The sequence below is a fragment of the Euleptes europaea genome, chromosome 11, assembly GCF_029931775.1.
Source record: "Euleptes europaea isolate rEulEur1 chromosome 11, rEulEur1.hap1, whole genome shotgun sequence".
In the NCBI taxonomy this organism is placed as follows: domain Eukaryota; kingdom Metazoa; phylum Chordata; class Lepidosauria; order Squamata; family Sphaerodactylidae; genus Euleptes; species Euleptes europaea.
In genome coordinates, this window is record NC_079322.1 from 33,959,508 (window position 1) to 33,978,503 (window position 18,996).

Sequence of the window (18,996 nt, forward strand, 5' to 3'; positions counted from 1 at the left end):
GGCGCACCGTTGGAGCACAGCGGCAGGATGGCGAGGGAAGCCCAACGCTCTCAACCTCCAGTGGCCTGGTCAGAAGGAGCAACACTCATCTCCCTCCGGCTCACCGGAGCCACGGATTACAAACGCCCACCGTGACAGCCCCTCCAGCACTTCCAGTGAGGAGGAGGCTTGGAGCCAGTCGTCAAAAAACGACCCGTCTGCTGTAACTGGGGCTCTGCAGCAGACCTTGCCGGTTCAAGAGCAGGGAGCTCCAGCGATGGTAAGAGACTGGGGAGACACCATGTGTGTGGATGTAGTTTTACGAAACAAAAGGGGGGACCTCCATTGACTGTAGAAGCCTTAATAGATTCAGGCTGTGCCCAAACCCTGATCAGCGAACAGACTTTTAAAACTCTTAAAGTAAAGGCAGTGAATCTGCCCGAACCCATCCACTTTGCACAAATGGATGGCAGTGACTTTAAGGGAGGGCCAGTCACCCAACGTATGGGCCGGGTGGCCATGGGTGTTGGGGCACATTGGGAACAGCTTCATTTCACCATCGCCTCGGGGATCAGGTACCCGATCGTGTTGGGAGTGAATTGGCTGCAGGGGCACAACTTCACCATAGACTGGGCAGCCAGGACTATAGCCTTCACTCAACCACAATGTGAAAGGCATCGACAGGAGGTGGCAGTCTGAGGGTGTGCCGCTGTTAGTACCCAAAAGGGAGGCTTCCCCAACTACCGAGGGAATATGCTCAGTTTGCAGACGTGTTTGATGTGAAGGAGAGTAATGTGTTACCGCCCCACCGAAAGACGGATTGTGCCATTGAAATAGTAGGGGAAGGTAATCTGCCAAAAGGAAAATTTTACCCCATAAGCGGTCCTACGGGAGTTTTTGGACACAAACCTTACCCGTGGATTTATTAGGCCCTCCTCTGCGCCCTGCTCTGCTCCCTCCTTCGTACAAAAGAAAACGGGGGACCTGCGTTTGTGCATAGATTTTCGTCGACTTAATGCTGTCACCCAAACTAATGCCTACCCCCTCCCGTTAATTTCAGATCTGCTCAGTCAATTGAAGGATGGGTACATCTTCACCAAATTGAATTTGGTTGATGCCTATTTTCGTGTGCGAATCAAAGCTGGAGACAAATGGAAAACGGCCTTCTCCAGCTGCTTTGGGATGTTCGAATACCTTGTGATGCCCTTCAGCTTAAGTGGGGTCCTTAGTGACTTCATGCAAATAATTAATGAGGTGTTACATGATTTACTTCTCAAAGGAGTAATTGTATATCTGGATGATATTCTGATTTATACCAAAAAGTATGATGAACATGTAAAACTAGTTAAAGAGGTGTTAAGACACCTGCGGGACAATGAACTGTATGCCAAGGTGCCTAAATGTGAGTTCAATCAACAATCTTTGACTTTCCTGGGGTATGTGATTTTGCACCAGGGTCTTGCCATGGACCCTGAGAAAGTTTGAGCAGTTGTTGAATGGGAACCACCCAAAACACGTAAACAATTCCAGCAGTTTCTAGGGTTCCCCAATTTCTACCGTTCCCACATCAAAAACTTTGCCCAGGTGGCATTACCAATCACAAATCTGTTAAAGACAAAGGGGTAGGGGAGCGCGGCGACGCAGCCGTCCGCTCGTCTCAACTGTGCCGAATGTCAATTAGCCTTTGATACATTAAAAAGATTATTTACCTCTGAACCCGTCTTGACACATCCTGACTGTGAAAAAGCTTTCATTGTGCAAGTCGACGCCTCGGACGTAGCGATGGAGGGGGCTCTTCTCCAGCGGGGGGAGACTGGGCAGCTCCAGCCCTGTGCGTTCTTCTCTAAAAGGTTTTCCCAATCTGAGCTAAACTGGCCTATTTGGGAGGAAGAAGCAGCCGCCGTAAAATATGCCCTCATGGTGTGGAGACAGTTCCTGGAGGGGGCTGAAATTCCTTTCGAGGTCTGGACGGATCATAAAAATCTAGAACCTTTAAAAGGGACTCACAAACTCTCAGCCAAGCAGGTTCGATGGGCTGAGTTTTTCTCCAAATTCTGTTTTGTGTTGAAACATGTACCAGGTAAACAAAACCAGCTGGCGGATGCCCTCTCCAGACTTCCCCAGTATCAAAGTAAAGTGCATCGTCCTGTGGAATCTTTGTTCACCCCTGAACAATGAGGAGTTTCACCAGGCCTAGTTGTTCTCACCCATTCTCAGGCACTAAAAACACCTCCCCTAGAGAGCTTGTCAGACTCCTTCAAACTCAGTTTGATTAAAGACTGCCAGGAAGAAGAAGCTGCGGGAAATCTTCCCAAGGACATGACTCAGCGGGAAGAGATTTGGTTCAAAGCAGACAAGTTGTATGTACCAGCCTCAGTACGAAGGGAGGTGTTGAATCAAGCTCATGGAGCTAAGACAGCCGGGCATTTTGGCTTTGTAAAAACTTTGCACCTTCTGTGCAGGCAATTTTGGTGGCCAGGGTTGCGTACGGACTTAGACAGTTTCATCTGAAGTTGCCCCACGCGTGCCACCGCTAAACGGTTGATGGGGAAACCTCCTGGTTTATTAAAGCCACTGGAGGTTCCCTCGGCCCCTTGGGAAGTTATTGCGATGGATTTCATTACGGACCTCCCTCCTAGCAGGAGAAAGACGATACTTTGGGTGGTCACTGACCTGTTCTCCAAACAAATGCATTTAGTCCCTTGCAAAGGGCTGCCTACAGCACAAAAACTGGCTCGCTTGTTTGTGGCGCACATCTTTAAATACCACAGCTTTCCGCGCAAGGTGATAACGGATCGGGGGGCCCAATATGTGGCCAAATTTTGGAAAGCTTTCCTTAAACTAGTCAGGGTGGAACAAGGCTTGTCTAGTGCATACCACCCCCAGATGGATGGCCAAACTAAACGTGTCAATGCTGTGTTAGAATGTCATCTACGTTGCTATGTCAATTATCATCAAGATGATTGGGTAGACCTGTTACCTTTTGCTGAATACGCTTACAATAATGCTTCTCATCAGTCCACAGGATTCAGTCCCTTTCATGTGGTGTATGGTAAAGAATTCGGTCCCTTTGGTAATCACCTAGGGGAGGGCAAAGAAGTAGCTGACTGGGTGAACGTGGTACAAGATACCTGGCCCTGGTTGCCAAAAAAACTGGAGAAAGCCAAACACAAGTATAAAGTTCAAGCTGACAAACATCGTTCCCCTGGGTGGGATATCAAGGTGGGGGACCAGGTATACTTGTCCACAAAAAACCTCAAGTCTCTTCGACCTTCTAAAAAACTCACTGAATAATTTGTGGGACCGTTTCGTTTCACGCCTCATTAATGAAGTCACAGTGGAACTCGCCCTTCCCTAAACTCTCAGGGTCATCCATCCAGTCTTCCATCTCAGTCTACTGAAGAAAGTGGTACCGTCCCCTAACTGGCACCCAGGTCCCAATCCCGAACCCCCTGTGTTAGTGGAAGGAGAGGAACACTTCGAAATAGCTAAAATCCTAGATTCCGGGGGAAGCGCCTCTTCTACCTAGTGCGTTGGAAATACCTGGGACCTGGCCATGATGAATGGGTAGTTGAGCGTGACGTCTCTGCCCCTCGCCTTGTTCGTGAGTTTCATGAGGCCTATCCCCTAAAGCCGCGAGCGACGGAGGGGGGCAGAATGTCAGGCCCTGCGTCTCGGCCTTAGCCTGACACTCCCAGGCTCCTGACCCGAGTAGGCCAGAGTTTGGCTCAGAGTCAGAGCCCTGGTCATGTGCTCCTGGTTCCTATGCCTTTGTACAGTATCTGCGTTTTCTGCCTATCCTGTTTACCACAATCACCCCAGCTACATGGATATGTTATGTCTATACCTATCCTGAGAAAGCTTATCATGTGTTGTAGCTGCCTGTGTACCTTGCCCCATCCATCTCTGAAGTCTGAACTGTATTTTAACCCTGTATCCTTGCCTTGATTCCTCATTAGTAGACTTCTATGCCCCGAAGGCAGCAAGCTTCTTACTTTGTCTCATTTTGCTCCTAATAAAGTCTAAACTGCTTCAGAGTCTTGCCTGATGAGTTTTGCTTAAAGGAGGCTGAGGACAAGGCCATGCAAAATCTTCTTCCTCTGGAAATTTTCATAAATGACAGATGATTTGCTGCTGGAGAAGGCTGTCATGTGGTCCTTCGGGCCTATCATAGCTGCTCAAGTGGCCAGGTGTGGCCCCAAACTATTCTTTGTACCCACTTCCTTGGCGTGGGAGTGGACTTGCAGCCTCTATGCAGCCCCAAAGGAAATGTTTAGACAACTTTCAAGTTGTGTATGGGCCAAATGAGAAGATGAAAATAGATGCTGAGACACATCTGGTTAGGGAGCAGTTGTCCTCATATCTCAAGAAAGAGGATCTTAGTGTTCTGTCCTTTTTCAGTTTGAGAGCAAAGAAGTTGACTTGCAAGTACACAGAAAATAATGCCTGACAATGAAAAGGCTGAACATTACATATTCAAGTGACAGCTAAAATATCTAGGCACTCATATGATGCTGATAGAATACTGAAAACTAAGATGGGTGCATTAGTCTTTAATATTCTGGGGATATTCAGAAACTGGATATCCTCTAGTGTACCTCTAGATAGAAAATCTGTAGAAAGGAACAAGTGGACTCTGTTGGGGAAAGTGGTGTACTTTCTTCCCACCTTATGATTTCTGATTGTTAGATGCAGAAAGAAATCAAGAAATAACAATTTTATTGTGTTTTGCACTTCGGCTGATTTTCTAGGTAAAGGTACATTTGTATCATGACAGAATTTCTAGGAATCGTAAACCCTTGCAGTAAATTAAAATGGGATTCACTACAATGGGTGCCACCTTTAAGTGGCTTTTAAAAAGGAGTATCCAAATTTGTGAAGTTTAGGTCTATCAGGGGCTATTAGTTATATCATCTTTAATACACTCATGGACACAGTGGTTCTGGGAATGGATGTAGGCCATCATATTCCACTTGGAAACCTCCAGACCCATCTGACTGGTCATTACTAAGTATATATTGCTTGTCTAGATAGATCCTTGTCTGATCCTTTCTGGTAATTCCAATGCAAGTCCTTCTTACCCAATCAAGACTGCTTCTAAACTTGCAATTTCTAATACATTTTGAACATGAAGACATCTGATTTGTAATGCATGAAAGGCTTCAGTAGTTCCATTTTTGAAAGCCCTGTAGATTTGACAGTTAAGCTGTTTCTACTTGAGATGCATATATTAGGCAGACAAGACATTCCATTTTGCAATATCCATGTCCTTATATATTTCGCATGTGAAGTTTAGAGGTAACCCTCATTCTTTTATTAAAAAGTAGATGTGTTTTTGTTTCTGGTAGCGTGAGGAGAAGCTAGTGAAAGAATTTTTGGTAGTCCATTTGGGAAAATTAACATGTGAGAAATTGTTCAGTAAATTAGTTACATGTTAAGATATTTTTTAATGAATTATGAAATTTATTCCTTAATGCTGGTCTGTATTGCGACTGAATAATCCTTTTTTCCCTTTTATCTTGGCAGTGATGAAGAGTCTGAATTGTAATCCATCCAGTTGGGAAATAGACAAGCTGAATAATGCTCTTAAGGTGCACAGTTTGGAGAAAGATTTAGAGAAACTGAGAGAAGAATGTAATGTTCTTAGGAAAGAATTAAAAACATCCATATGGAAGGTACTACTGCATTTTGCATTCTGATACAGAGAAGAGAGAGTGTGAAATTATAACATTAGTCATACTTCTACAATTGAATGTTGTTATGAACCATATACTAATAATTTTGTTTGTTTAAGGATGCCCAAAGGTGCATTTTGACTTCTCTGCACAGCAGATCACCTGTCCCCATGTCACAAGCTGCTTTTGAAGTCTTTTCCAGTTCAAACTGAGTTTGCCATGCGATGTGCGGGGCAACCTTTTAAGAATCAAAAAACCCCAGCCTCCCCTTAGGCATGTAGAGCAAGTTCTATGGTATTCTGGCTCCAAGCCATTCACCAAGAGGAAAACTGGTACCAGCTTTGATGAGAATCTCATGCACAACATGAGTTTTCTTTCCCTTGGCAAGGTTTAGTGTTTTGCTTGGGCGAGGTGCTGTTGCACCTTCGCTTGCTCCAAAATGTATAACCCCATTTATTTAATATTATAGTTTAATACAACTCGGAAGGTTAATAACGGTAATAAACATACTGATGTGGCTATTATCCAGATTCCTGCTGTCTGCTTAGAGCTCAAGATCAGAGGGAAGAGGAATAGGGAGAAGTGTGGCTCAGCACATAAAAAAGTAACAGGGATATTTGCAAAATCAGAGCAGCATGCTGATTTTCCACAAAAGAGGATTGCCCTCATGGTTACTTCTTTCTAATGTGTTGGCTATATGGCTGCATCACAAGCTTGAGGGCGTAAGGACGAATTAAATGTGTGCATTGCCATTGGTAGCCTAGCCTGGCACATTTCTATTCTTCTTTTTAAAAAAGCTCTCTCCCCCCACCATTTGAATGAGCAGACTTATACATGAGAATTCTCCTACTGTATATTATTTCTCGCTCTGAGGCAGGAGTGCGTCTTCAGCTCGGGTTCTTTTCCATTGGTTGCTAGGGAGGCAGGAACAAAAATTTAAGGTCTTCCTGCCTCCCGGAGGAAATGAACCCCTCCTTTCTGAGAGCTCCAGTTAAGTTTTCTGCCTTGTTAGGGAAGCAGTACTGGCAGCGTCCTGCTGCCTTTGTCTGTAGTTTATAAGAAATAGGAATAGTTTAGGCTTATTTGTTAGTCGGTTTTATTTAGATTTTTAGACTGTTGTCGTTTCCCCCCCCCCCTTGTCTGTCCTTTGTCTGTCGCTCCCAGCTCCTAGTTAACTAGTTTTCCCTTTCCCGTCAAAAATAATAATAATAAAAAATAGCGGAGCCCTCTACTGACGGGTTTATCTTGTCAAGGGATTAGGACTCGGGGCTTCTTGTTGCTGCGGATCGATCCTGGCAGGGTCCCAAGGACGATTGCTTAGCCGGGGACCCTGACCTGCCCCCGACCACGGGGGCAAAGTACAAAAAGGCGCCCAGTACAAAAGACAAGGGGGGGAAGAAGAAGAAGAAAGGCTCCACAGTAGCAGTAACATCACGCACCGGCGCAGCTTCTAGCCGGATGCCCAGCTCAGCCGCCATAACTTTGGTGGTGGAAAGAGTAAAAATCGGTGCGGCTGCTAGCCAGACGCCGCTTGTCAGTGCCTCGCCTTCTGATGATAGAACCGACGGCGGGGGCGCGGCTTCTAGCCTGTCGCTCGGGGCAAACGGCGCGGCTTCTAGCCGTTCTAATTCAGCGCCTCAGGGGACTCCTCATCGATCCGGAGGATTAACCGTCCCACAGCTGGCATTACAGCCCAGCGCGCCTGTCCAGACCCAGTCGGCTGCTTCGAGTGGTAACGTAAAGCCACCCGCATTTCCTTCTCAAGAGGGGTGACTGGGGGGGCTGGCCACGTTGATAGCAGAGCTGACGGACCTTATCCTCAGCTTTTTTGTGTCCAAGTCTCCCCTGCCCCCTCAGTGCGGGATTTGCATACTGATCCCTTAGAGGGATCAAGCCATGAGTACAGGGAGACTCAAGTGAGAGGAAAACATTCAAAATCTCACGGTGCCTCTCAGAAAACCTATGCCTCTAAAAATGCAGAGGCTGAACTATCTCAGGCCTCCACTAATGATAAGGAAAGAGAGGAAGGCGAGTTTTCCCCAGATGAAGGGGAATTCCCCCCTACAGAGGAGAAGCAATTGAGATTATTTTCACAGGAAGATTTGCCTTCACTGCTCTCCAAGACCTTGGCAGCCCTGGACCTGTCTGAGGCCCAGGAGGCTCAGCCCACTGATAAGCTGAAGGGATCTGTAGAATTTTTTTCACAGGCACACAGTTGCCTCTAGGGCTATCCCATTCCCTGATTACTTCTCCTCCATGATCACTTATGAGTGGGAGAAACCCCTGGCCAACAAACAGCTGCCAGCTGGGATCAGGAAATTCTATTCGTTAGTATCTGCCCCTGCCCAGTTACTGCAGGTTTTGGTGGTAGAGGCCCCAGTCACCGCTCTGCACTCATTCGATCTGGTGGTAAGAGACAGCATGGGTTCCATACGTGACCCATTAGATAGAAAGGCAGAGTTAGCCCTCAAGAGGGCTCATGAGGCCTCCTCCATAGCGGCACGTGACTCTATTACTTCTGCTCTTATATCACGAGCAGCTATTGTCTGGACACGTAAATTGCAACAGCTGATTCCGGATAGTGACAGAAACGCCTTGGAGGGCGTCTCTAGAGTGCTAAAGGCAGTTACCTTTTTAGCTGACTCCACCCTGAACACTATGTCCCTTTCAGCACGCGGAATGGTCACCCAGCTGGCTGCCAGGCGGGCCCTCTGGCTAGGGCCCTGGCAGGCCGATCACCACTCTAAAGCGGAGCTCATGGCCTTCCCCTATCAGGGCAATAAGCTCTTTGGGGATGAATTGGATACTGTCCTGATAGAGACAAAGGATAAGAAAAAAGTTCTACCTAAGAGTTATAGGAGGGACCAGAAGAGCTCGGCCCCTCATTCTTTTCGCTCCACCCACACCCTCCACAGGTTTAGAAGTGACTATAAGAGAGGAGCTTGGAACTCCTTTAGAGGTTCCTTTTGGAGGGAGGACGCTCCTCTCGGCCTCCTCGCTTCTACCAAAATAGCAGAGACAAGTCAGGAGGAGGTTCCTGCAACCCCAAGCAGTGACGCCAGGGTTCTGCCAGTGGGGGGGGGGGTCGCTTAACGTAGTTTGCGACAGAATGGTCGTCCTCCCACGCAGATCATTGGGTGACCCAAATTATCAACCAGGGTTACCTGATAGAGTTCTGCCACCCTCCCCCAGACAAGATCCTCAAGACCCTGCTGTCTCGGCGGGGACAAGCTCCGCCGGACAGAGGCGGCGGTCCACCATCTTCGGGAAATCAGAGCCATTGAAACCGTCGAGCAGTCGGAGCGTTTCTCAGGCGTCTACTCCATGTTTTTCACGGTCCCCAAAAGGAACGGGGACTGGAGGGCCATTCTGGAGCTGAGGTTCGTCAACAGGTTCGTCAGATACAGACAATTCAGAATGGAGACCCTAAGGTTGATCTAAGAGGCCTTGGCAACAAGGGCTTTCCTGATCTCGGTGGATCTCACCGAGGCCTACCTTCATGTCCCAATACACCCCTCTCATCGGAGATACCTGAGATTCCCATGCCAGGGGGAGCATTATCAATTCTGCGCACTCCCTTTCGGACTATCGTCTGCCCCCAGGGTATTTACCAAGATCCTGGTGACCCTGATGGTCAAAGTGCGAAAGCAAGGGGTCCAGGTACACCCGTATCTGGACAACATACTCATTTGTGCACCATCAAAGGACCTCAGTCTGTCCCATTCCAGGCTAGTCACCCAGCTGCTCCAATCTCATGGGTTCTTAATCAACTGGCACAAGAGCCACCTGATGCCGTCCCAGAGACTGCTCCACCTAGGGGTGATAATCGACACCCTCACCAACTGCCTCATCCTCCCCTAGGAGAAGGTCTCATCCATTTCCACCCTGGCAAAACGGATTCTATTGTCAACCTTTCGCCTCAGGACCTTGGCCAAGCTACAGGGCCGTATGATTGCCTGTATTCCCACAGTTCCCTGGGCACAATACCATGCCAGACCGCTGCAATGGTTTCTCCGACCACATCAATTAGACAGCATCTGGAAAAGAAACAAGGTCCTAACAATTCCAAGCCCAACGCGTCTGGCCCTGAGGTGGTGGACAGTCCCGAACAACCTATCGAAAGGACTGGCCTTTCTACACGACCCACCAGTCCAGTTGCTTACTGACACCAGCCTGACGGGCTGGGGGGCTACATTTCAAAACCAACCGGCTCAGGGCTCTTGGGGATCCAAGGAAAGCGGCAAGAGTATCAACTTTTTAGAAATCTCGGCAATTCTGAAGGCTCTTCTACACTTCAGCCCTCAGATAAGGGGACAACACCTGCTTGTCAGAATGGACAATGTGGCGGCCAAAGCCCATGTCAACAAGCAGGGGGGATCAAGATCATCCAGTCTCCACAAACAAGTCTCTTAAGTCCTCAACTGGGGGGAGCGTCATCTGGCTTCGATCTCAGCCAAACATATCAGGGCACTCTAAATGTCCAGGCGGATTGGCTGAGCCGCCAGCGCCTCGAGGAAGCCGAGTGGGCCCTGCACCCAGAGATCTTCTGCCAAATCTGCATCAGATACGGGATTCCAATAGTGGACCTGTTTGCTACCTCGTCCAATTCATCTACCAAGGTTCTACTCAAGGTTCCGAGAACGGGGAGCGGAGGAGACAGATGCCCTTCTGACTCCATGGCCTCAGGGGCTCCTATACTCCCCCCCCACTAATTCCCAGAGTTATCAGGCACATTCACATGCTGAAGGCCACAGTTCTTCTCATGGCGCCAGACTGGCCAAGGCAGCCGTGGTACCCAGCTTTACGTCAGATGTCGATCTGGCCCCACTGGCACCTTCCGGACATAAACGACCTGCTCCTTCAGGGGCACATCTGCCACCCGGACCCGAGATGGTATCAACTGACTGTCTGGCCATTGAGAGGTGACGGCTGTTAGATCTAGGGTACAATGCTGACATTATAGCTACCATCTTGGCATCTAGAAGACCGGCCACTTACCGGAGTCAGCTGGAGAGCTTTTGCAGCTTGGTGCGGCCATAACTCGGTTGATCCTCTCAAGCCTAGGGCGGTCGACATATTCTTCCTCCAAGATGGGAGACGTTTGGGACTCAAGACCTCCACTATGCGACGCCCATTGGTGGCCATCGCCACTCTCATCCCTTGAGTCTCAGGTTACGCCTTAAATTCACATCCACACATCAAGGCATTTTTAAGGGGAGTAAAATCCTCCTCCAGCAGTGATACACCTTTTCCCTACCTGGAGCCTTCACTTGGTTCTAAAGTCCCTCACCAAGCCCCCCTTCGAACCACTGAGAGTGGTGGATCTAAAGTGGCTACGAATGAAGGCTCTGTTCTTAACGGCAATAACCTCGGTGAGGCAGGTGTCAGAGCTAGGGGCCTTATCCATCAGGCCTGACCTGTGTGTCTTTCGCAAAGACAGGGTCGTCCTCTGCACTGACCCTTCGTTTGTGCCTAAAATCAACACAGTTTCATAGGGAGCAAAAGGTAGTGTTGCCCACCTTCTTCCCCAACCCTTCTAACAAACAAGAAAGAGTGGCATTCATTGGATGTAAAGAGGGCCTTGAGGATTTACATCAGACGCACTCAACAAATCAGAGCCTCGCAGTACCTCTTCATTACGCTGACAGCCCCCAATAAAGGGAAGGCGATGTCTAGAGCCGCCATCAGCAACACTATTAGGAGTTGCATCACACATGCCTACAAGGCATCTGGACTTCCTGCTCCGCTCCACATCACAGCCCATTCCATTAGAAGTGTGGCTACGACGACAGCCCTCAATCACAGAGTTTCACTGGAGCAAATCTGTAACGCGGCAACATGGTCGTCGGTTTCTACATTCACAAGACATTACAGAGTGGACTCTTTTGCCCAGGAAAAAACCGCCTTCGGACGAAGGGTACTTCAAGCAATGCAGAGTACCTAATCGTGCCCGCCCTCTACGTAGGTAGCTCTGGTACGTCCTGAGCTGAAGACGCCCTCCTGCCTCAGAGCGAGAAAGAGCCTTGAATTACTTACCATGAAGGCTCCTTCTGATCTGAGGTACGGAGGGCGCCTTCCCCTCCCGATGGTACCTGCAAGTAAAGTAAGATTAACATTAATAATTATAATACCTGATTTATTACAGTCCTCTAATGTTTGGACAATACAAGTTTTCACGGGGCCGTTGTCTACCCCATGTTGTTCTGTGTTTAAGTTACGATGTTACACACGGAAGGTCCTGTTTTTTTCCTTCTAGTTAGGTTCTTTCTGTCTACCTTAGAATAGCTCTTCAACTACTGGAGCTCTCAGAAAGGAGGGGGTCATTTCCTCCGAGAGACAGGAAGACCTTAAATTTTTGTTCCTGCCTCCCTAGCAACCAATGGAAAAGAACCCGAGCTGAAGACGCCCTCTGTACTTCAGAGCAGAAGGAGCCTTAACGGTAAGTAATTCAAGGCTCTTTCTGTCAGCTGCCTGCTTTTTTGAGTTGCCGAACACCTGCCTGTGTCTGATGTACATGTGAAAATTTCACAGTGCAATTCTAAGAACACTGTCAAAGGAGTAAGCCCCACTGAGCAAACTTCAGTAGGATTCTGCTTAGACCTGTTTAGGATTGCACTGTTAATTGTTTGTAAAAGTGGTGACCCTTCCTGCTGTCTGCCAGAAACGCAGAAAGATGCTTTAGATAAAGGAGTACAGTCCCAGAAATATCTTGTTTCAGTTGTGGGTGGTGATGATAGTCAGAAATATTTGTCATTGAAAAAAATTGAAATGAATAAAGAATTGAATAAGGAAAATGGACAATAATACATATAATAAAAGCAATACAATCCTTAAAATTAAAATGAAGTGTCTTTTTTTTGCCCACCTCCATATTCTTTAGAAGAAGAATGCAACAGATCCTATATTTTCCAGTTTTGATATAGGCCCCCATGACATTCTCCTAACTAGACTGTTCAGAGAAACTAATCAAACCCCACTTTTCTGCTTTCAAAGAAGCACCCACAGTGACTTACAATAATACCAATGATTTAATAAAGCGTGTACAATTAAAACAGGACAACCGCAATACAAATTTCAGACTAACTGCAACCATAAACTAACAAATCAGCTGCAGTAAGCTCAGTGTACAACAGTAACTTACTCTTATTGAGGGCTTTCCAGAAATGGTCTTTACATCTTGTAGAAAGGCCACTGGGCAACCAAAGACCCCTCAGCTGGAGCAGCAGCCAAAAAGCTTTTTTTTTTTTTTTTGGTCTCTGCCTGCTTTACCTAAAATATCATAGGATTACCCACACTTTGGATCCTGGCCAGGTTCAAATAGGTGAAGGCAGTATATCTGTTAATTCTGTTTAGGATTGCACTGTTACTATTGCAATATCTTGCAAGTTTTGGTTTTGTTAGATTAGTTGCAGGAAAGGACTGAGACCCTGTTTTTAATAGTGCAGTCCTAAACAGAGTTAGACCTTGATATCAGTTGGCTCAGAAGGGGGCAGCTGTGCACTGTTACTATTGTAGTATCTTGGAAGTTTTGGATTTGTTAGATTAGTTGCATATTTCAGCAAAATAACCCTTAGCTGTTGTATACAGCTAATTTTATGAGCCTAGTTCATAACATTCCTCCAGATAGCCTAAATAGCTGATAACCTTGGGCATGTTCCATAGAAAGCAGCTTGATTTAGTCTTAGGGTTTTTCTGGTAGAAGAAACAAGATAAGATGTAGATTTAAATAAACTCCACTAGATGGTGCTAAATGCAAGATAGTGGAATGAGTTTAAGTTAGTCTGGGTTTAACAGCAGGGAGAACTGATATTTCTCAATTCGCAGGTCAAATTTTTCTGAAGTAGCCTAGTAACTATTGCTAGTCATAATGATTTCAGTAGCATTATTCATCAAAAATTCGTTGATCTTGGTAAAAGAATGAAATTTGGAAGCAGCTTCCCATTTTTCACAAGTGCTTTGCTTCCCTGGTTCTGCCTTTCGTGGACATTTAAAACCGGGATCATCTCAGGTGATACAACTTGTGAGTCTCTCCGGCCCCTGGGTTTTCTGCTGTGCGTGTCTCCAGACATAGCAATGAGTGTTGTGTTGGTTAAATTGTTGCCTATTGCCAGTTGGTTTTCCTATTAACTGTACTACTAGGAAAAGCATGACAATTTTCCCCAAGTGATAAAGAATTTCACAAAAATCAGTTGTAAAATGTTTGTGTCTTTGCAGGCTCAGTCCCACGAAGGAACTTTAATAAATGGAGAATTTTTGCAACCTGAGAACATTCATAGGTACAAAGATCTCATGAATTTTATTGTTTTTTTATGGAACAGATGAATCCTTGAAGTTAATCCCCATTCTGAATTACTTAACTGCAAAAGTGGCACGGCCTTTAGACAGGGATTTATTTAGGAGCAGGGTGGTAAAATATAAAATAAACTGTGTTGCAAAACCTATTAGAATGATGAGCAGTGGCCCTAACCTTGGAAGCAAATGATACAGAATTTGAAGTATATAAGAATGGAATGTGTACAAATTTGTATTGTAAACATATTGTAATAGTTAATGCATTAACTATTCAAAGCATTCTAGAATCTGGAGGAGCAGAAAAGCTATTACAAACAATCCTTCCTTAAGTACTTCTATGCTGAAGCCTTTGTGATGGGGCTGGCCTGGGCATTTGCACAGTTGAGCTATTAATTTCCTCCATGGTCCTCTTGTAGGCAGTTGACGGCTCTTAAGGATTAATACTTGGGTCCAGGTTCAGGTGGTACTAGGTAAGAGATGTAACATTTCCAGAAATTTTGAAAACGTAGGGAAAAATCAGTTTCTGGTTTTGGGGATGTGGGGGATTGAAATATATGCAGTACTAACTTTCATGTCAAACTTGAACCTATTTTGCTCCTTTAACATAAAATGTGTAATTTATAACTTAGCATGCATATGAAATTATATTTAATTGACATATTTATGGAATTTTGCCTTAAGCAAAATTGCAAATACGTTCAATACTAAAGAGAGAGCTGCAAGCCTGTTGCATCCAATACTCTTAGCACATTTCATTCCAAAAGAAAAGAAATGTGTAATGGGAGTTTTTTAATTGTTCCTTAGTTTCCCAATTTTTTTCAATTTTTTTAAACCAGGAAGAGATTCATTTTATTTCTGAATTTTTCTGCATTTCTCTGGGCCTTCAGGTATCTAGTACCAGACCAGCATGCTGATACCTACAGAGTTGGGAGAGGAGGGAAGAGGGGGAATAGTAACGTACTTTTATGAAGGCCCTGCAGTGATCACTGAATACTGACGAAACCAAACCGAGTTCATGTTGAGACAAGAATCAGGGAGCCGTTATGTGAGAAACCATGGATCCCAGGGCTTGTGTCTAGCCATATCGATGCTTTAACAGATTGGAACATGCATAAGACTTTATACAGATATATATTATTTCTTGATCAGTATTTTGAAATGCTGCAGGAGGTTTGTCTAGCCTTTCACCAGGTGCTTCTTGCCTAATAATCATGAATTCCACCAGTGAAATCTGTGCTTTCTGGGATAACAGCAGCAGTCATGCAGTCTAAAGTACTAATTGTCTGCTGCTCCTAGAAACATTGTACTAGAATTGTAGCTGTTTGGTAAAATAAGTTATTAGCTCTGTTAGAGGAAATTTATTTCTAAAAGCAGGTCTCTGGTAATAGTCCTCTATATAAATTATCATACATTGTGAAACTTGACTATTTTATGTAATTCACATCGACTGTGAAAACAAGTACTACCTAGGTGAAGTTCTTTGAAGTCTGTGTTTGTAGCAAATCTTTTGGTTCAATATCATTGTCAATATTAACACCTAATATTGTTATAATCAAATACTGTATATTTGTCAATGGCACAGGAGATTCTCTGATGGGAGAATGGTTTTTGTGTTGGTAAAAGGAATTCTGGCTCGTTTTATGGTAGTGGATTCTTGTTACTCTTATTGCAGTAATAAGTTTATGTAGTTAAAGCATGTTATGTATCTTCATTTTTTATACTGAACAAAAATACTAAGGTATTAATGATGCTGGAAAATTTGGTCTTAAAGGAAAGCAATCAAGAAAAAAGGTAAATTATGAGAACTGCTGAACAAAAATCTGTGCATTTAAATGTGAGATGGATACACTGGTGATGCCTCATCTTAAAATCTCTCTAGATTCATCCCCAAGCACCAGATTCTCGTTGTGTCTTCTTTAAACTGGAAGAATTGTAGTCTAACGCAAGAAAGCATTAGACTCAGCATTAGAATTTCTGCAAGAAAGTAGAATAAATAAAATACTGCATATTTAATTTGACTTTTGCGTGACTTTATTACATCTGCTTTGACTTGTAAAACACACATTCAGTATTGGTAAAAGATTTATTTAAAATATTGCCAACAAGGTATGAAATAACTGGCCTAATGTTTGGAACTGATGTTATGACAAAATGCCTGATTGTCCAGTAATTGGGGGGGGGGGGGCTGGAAAGGCTTTTAGGATATTGACTACCACAAGATGCAGTGGTCATCGGCTTAGAGTTTTAAAAAGTAAACAAATTTAAGGAGGGCTAGAATGCTAAATAGAACAGTGGCGGTGAAACAGAACCTATGTACATAAGAAGCATACTTCTGAAAACTAGCTGGTGGGGCAGTTGGCTGGAGGACAGCCTTCACCCTTTCCCATCTCACTTGGAATTGGAAGGCTGAACTATGTAGGTCTTAACAAAGTAGTTATGATTTTCTAGCTCACACTGTGGCATCTCAACCACTATGCTACACCAGCTGCTATTGGGTTGTGTACTGCTTTTTAAACATCCTTTTATAGAAAGGGCAGGGCATTTGAAAAACACAGCTAATGAAGTTACCCTGGTGAAATCTGAGCTCTTTACAGTAGCCCCTTACTACCTGTATATTGAAGCAATTGTTTGTTTGTTTTTTGCAGTGGGCCACAGTACTGCTAAGCTTTACTAGAATAATTTACTTTTGCTTTGAGAAATGTTCTGCAGTTATAAGACTGCTGAAATTTAACTTAAATGTGTTTCAGTGAAAACCTTCAGCAAGCATACTGGGAACTGAAGAGGGAGATGTCTAATCTGCATCTAGTGACTGAAGTGCAAGCCGAAGTGCTGAGAAAGCTGAAACTGGTCCCATCTGCAACCAAGAAAGGCAAGTCAGAGTTTGCAAGATACCTTGAGAACCCAAACCACTGACTTAAGCTGTACCTTTCTGGAGTGCAGTTCTAGCCACTGCATATCTTACCAAAACCTCATCATTTGATGCTGATAAACCCCCATTTTTTAAAGTTCCAGCCTCCCATTTTCTGCCTTGGCTTCTGTCGCATATTGGTCAACTTCACACATAAAGGTGTTGCTGGTGGGGGTTTTTTATGCTGCATTCTCTTCCCCTTGTGGCTTTTTTCCTCATTCAAGTGTTGCTTATTCGTATGAGACTGAGGTGTTAAGTTTACTTGCATTTGACCTTTTACCACAACTACTTCATATTAGAAAAAGCACCACAGATATTTCATTTTTCAGATGCATTCCTTTACAAGTGCTTTTGTTTAAAATGTGCACAGTGTATTTTTAACCTTTTACTGGGATGATTCTTTAATCCTCAGCTCACTTCCTATATTGTGAAATTTATATACAGGAGACACTGGTAGCGCATAGTGGATAATCTCCCATTTAGGTAAATAACTTGAATGAATGTATGTTGTGTGTACATATATGAGAAGTCTTGGCCTGCATGTTTCTTTCTAGCACCCATACACCAACCCTAAATACTGTAAGATCATCAAATATGATTACCTACCGGGGGGGTGGGTGGAGGGGGACAGGACAGTTTGTATGAAGTTGGCACTTGATAGTTACCTTGTACCTAGGAGCCGTTTATGGGTAAAGCATGTGTCTCTTTATCATCTGATAATAAATAAATGAGTCACAAATGTTATTTATGGGTTGGACCCAAAAGTGTCATCCTGCTCATGGAAGACACCTTGGTTTCCAATCTTAAGCATGGGGTTTGATCCCACGTGCCAAAGCAGCTCCTTGAAAGCATATTTTGCTAATAATATTTTCCCTTTTCACTGATAAGTGAAAACTAACTCCTCTCACCTCTCCTCTTCCCTTAGGTACTCCTGAACACTGTATATTATAAAAGGTCTTAATGTAGTCTTACACTGCAACTGTGTATCCATTTGTATCATGACAGTCTTCAGGGTCCCCCAGTAGTTTCAGCTAGAGATCACAAGAGTTAATCTTGCTTTAGGCTTTTTAAAGAGCGCTTACCCAGCATTATGAATTTCATGCAGAGTTATGTTAGGCACCTTTGCTGGGGTTCTGAGTGGTCCATTTAATCTCCTAAGGAATGGGACTGTTGATGAAAAGAATAAATAATTTTCACTAGTTCTAAAACTTAGATGTCCTTTTGATTTATCAAAAGCCAGGTTTTCTTGTGGCACAGACAAGTTTAGGACTTCGGCAACCACCTTTGGCCGTGCTACCCTGTGTGCAGGCCCAGCAGTGAGAGTGATGTTTGCGGAGGAACAAGCAATCTTCCAGACGGCACTTGGTGGGAACAGACAATTCTTTAACTTTCACAGTCTTCTTTCTCCAGAAGACACACGGTCCTTACGGCATTGGACATAGCCTTCCTTGTTGTGGGATGTGAGCAGTCGCCTTAATTTAACAATTGAAAGGTTAAACATGAATTGCTGAGGTTCTTAAAAAAGGGTTGAGTCACACTGAAGCCAAATAATTTGATGGTTTCATGAGTAGCAATTCCCGTTCCGTTATGTCAGATATTGATGGGGGGAATGGATCCAATGTGCGGACTAACTAAATTGATAATTTGCTGTGTTTTCTGCAGTGTCATCCTGTGCACCTATTCAATGTATTGAAGACCTTGAAAGGGACTTCACAAATCTCCATTTTGCTGCTTCCAGTGCAGTGTACAAGAAGAGGCTACTTGTACCACATGACCAAGTTTTCAGCGGTGCTGTTTCTTCCCCATCCTGTACTGACGAGAGACTTAGCCCAGTTTGTAACTCTCCCTTTCAAGAACATAACTCTTATGGAAAGAGCTCTCTGGAAGATAATTCTTGGGTCTTCCCAAGCCCTCCTAAACCTAGTGAGACAATGTTTTGGGAAATGAAAAGTAAAACATCTCACTTAAACTTTTCAGAAAACAATTTGGATCAGTGTAACCAAAACTGCTTGCACAAGAGCTAAGAGCTTAAGGAGGAATTTGTTAGGTTCCGGTATGCGTAAGAGGCATATAACTAATGGAAAAGAACATGGTGACAGTGTCGTAAGTCATCCAAGCTGGATCTTAATTTTTCCACTGTAG

The 18,996-nt window shown here is 44.6% G+C and overlaps 1 protein-coding gene across 1 annotated transcript in view; it reads left to right on the forward strand.

Annotated features, from left to right (window-relative positions):
- The window catches only part of AZI2 (5-azacytidine induced 2), a 28,031-nt gene extending 9,035 nt beyond the window's left edge, over positions 1-18,996 (forward strand). Inside the window, exons 5-8 of the mRNA XM_056857576.1 lie at positions 5,506-5,654; positions 13,869-13,930; positions 16,694-16,815; positions 18,517-18,996. Coding sequence (XP_056713554.1) covers positions 5,506-5,654; positions 13,869-13,930; positions 16,694-16,815; positions 18,517-18,878 — 695 coding nt within the window. The 3' untranslated portion in view covers positions 18,879-18,996. The remainder of the gene's footprint in view (positions 1-5,505; positions 5,655-13,868; positions 13,931-16,693; positions 16,816-18,516) is intronic.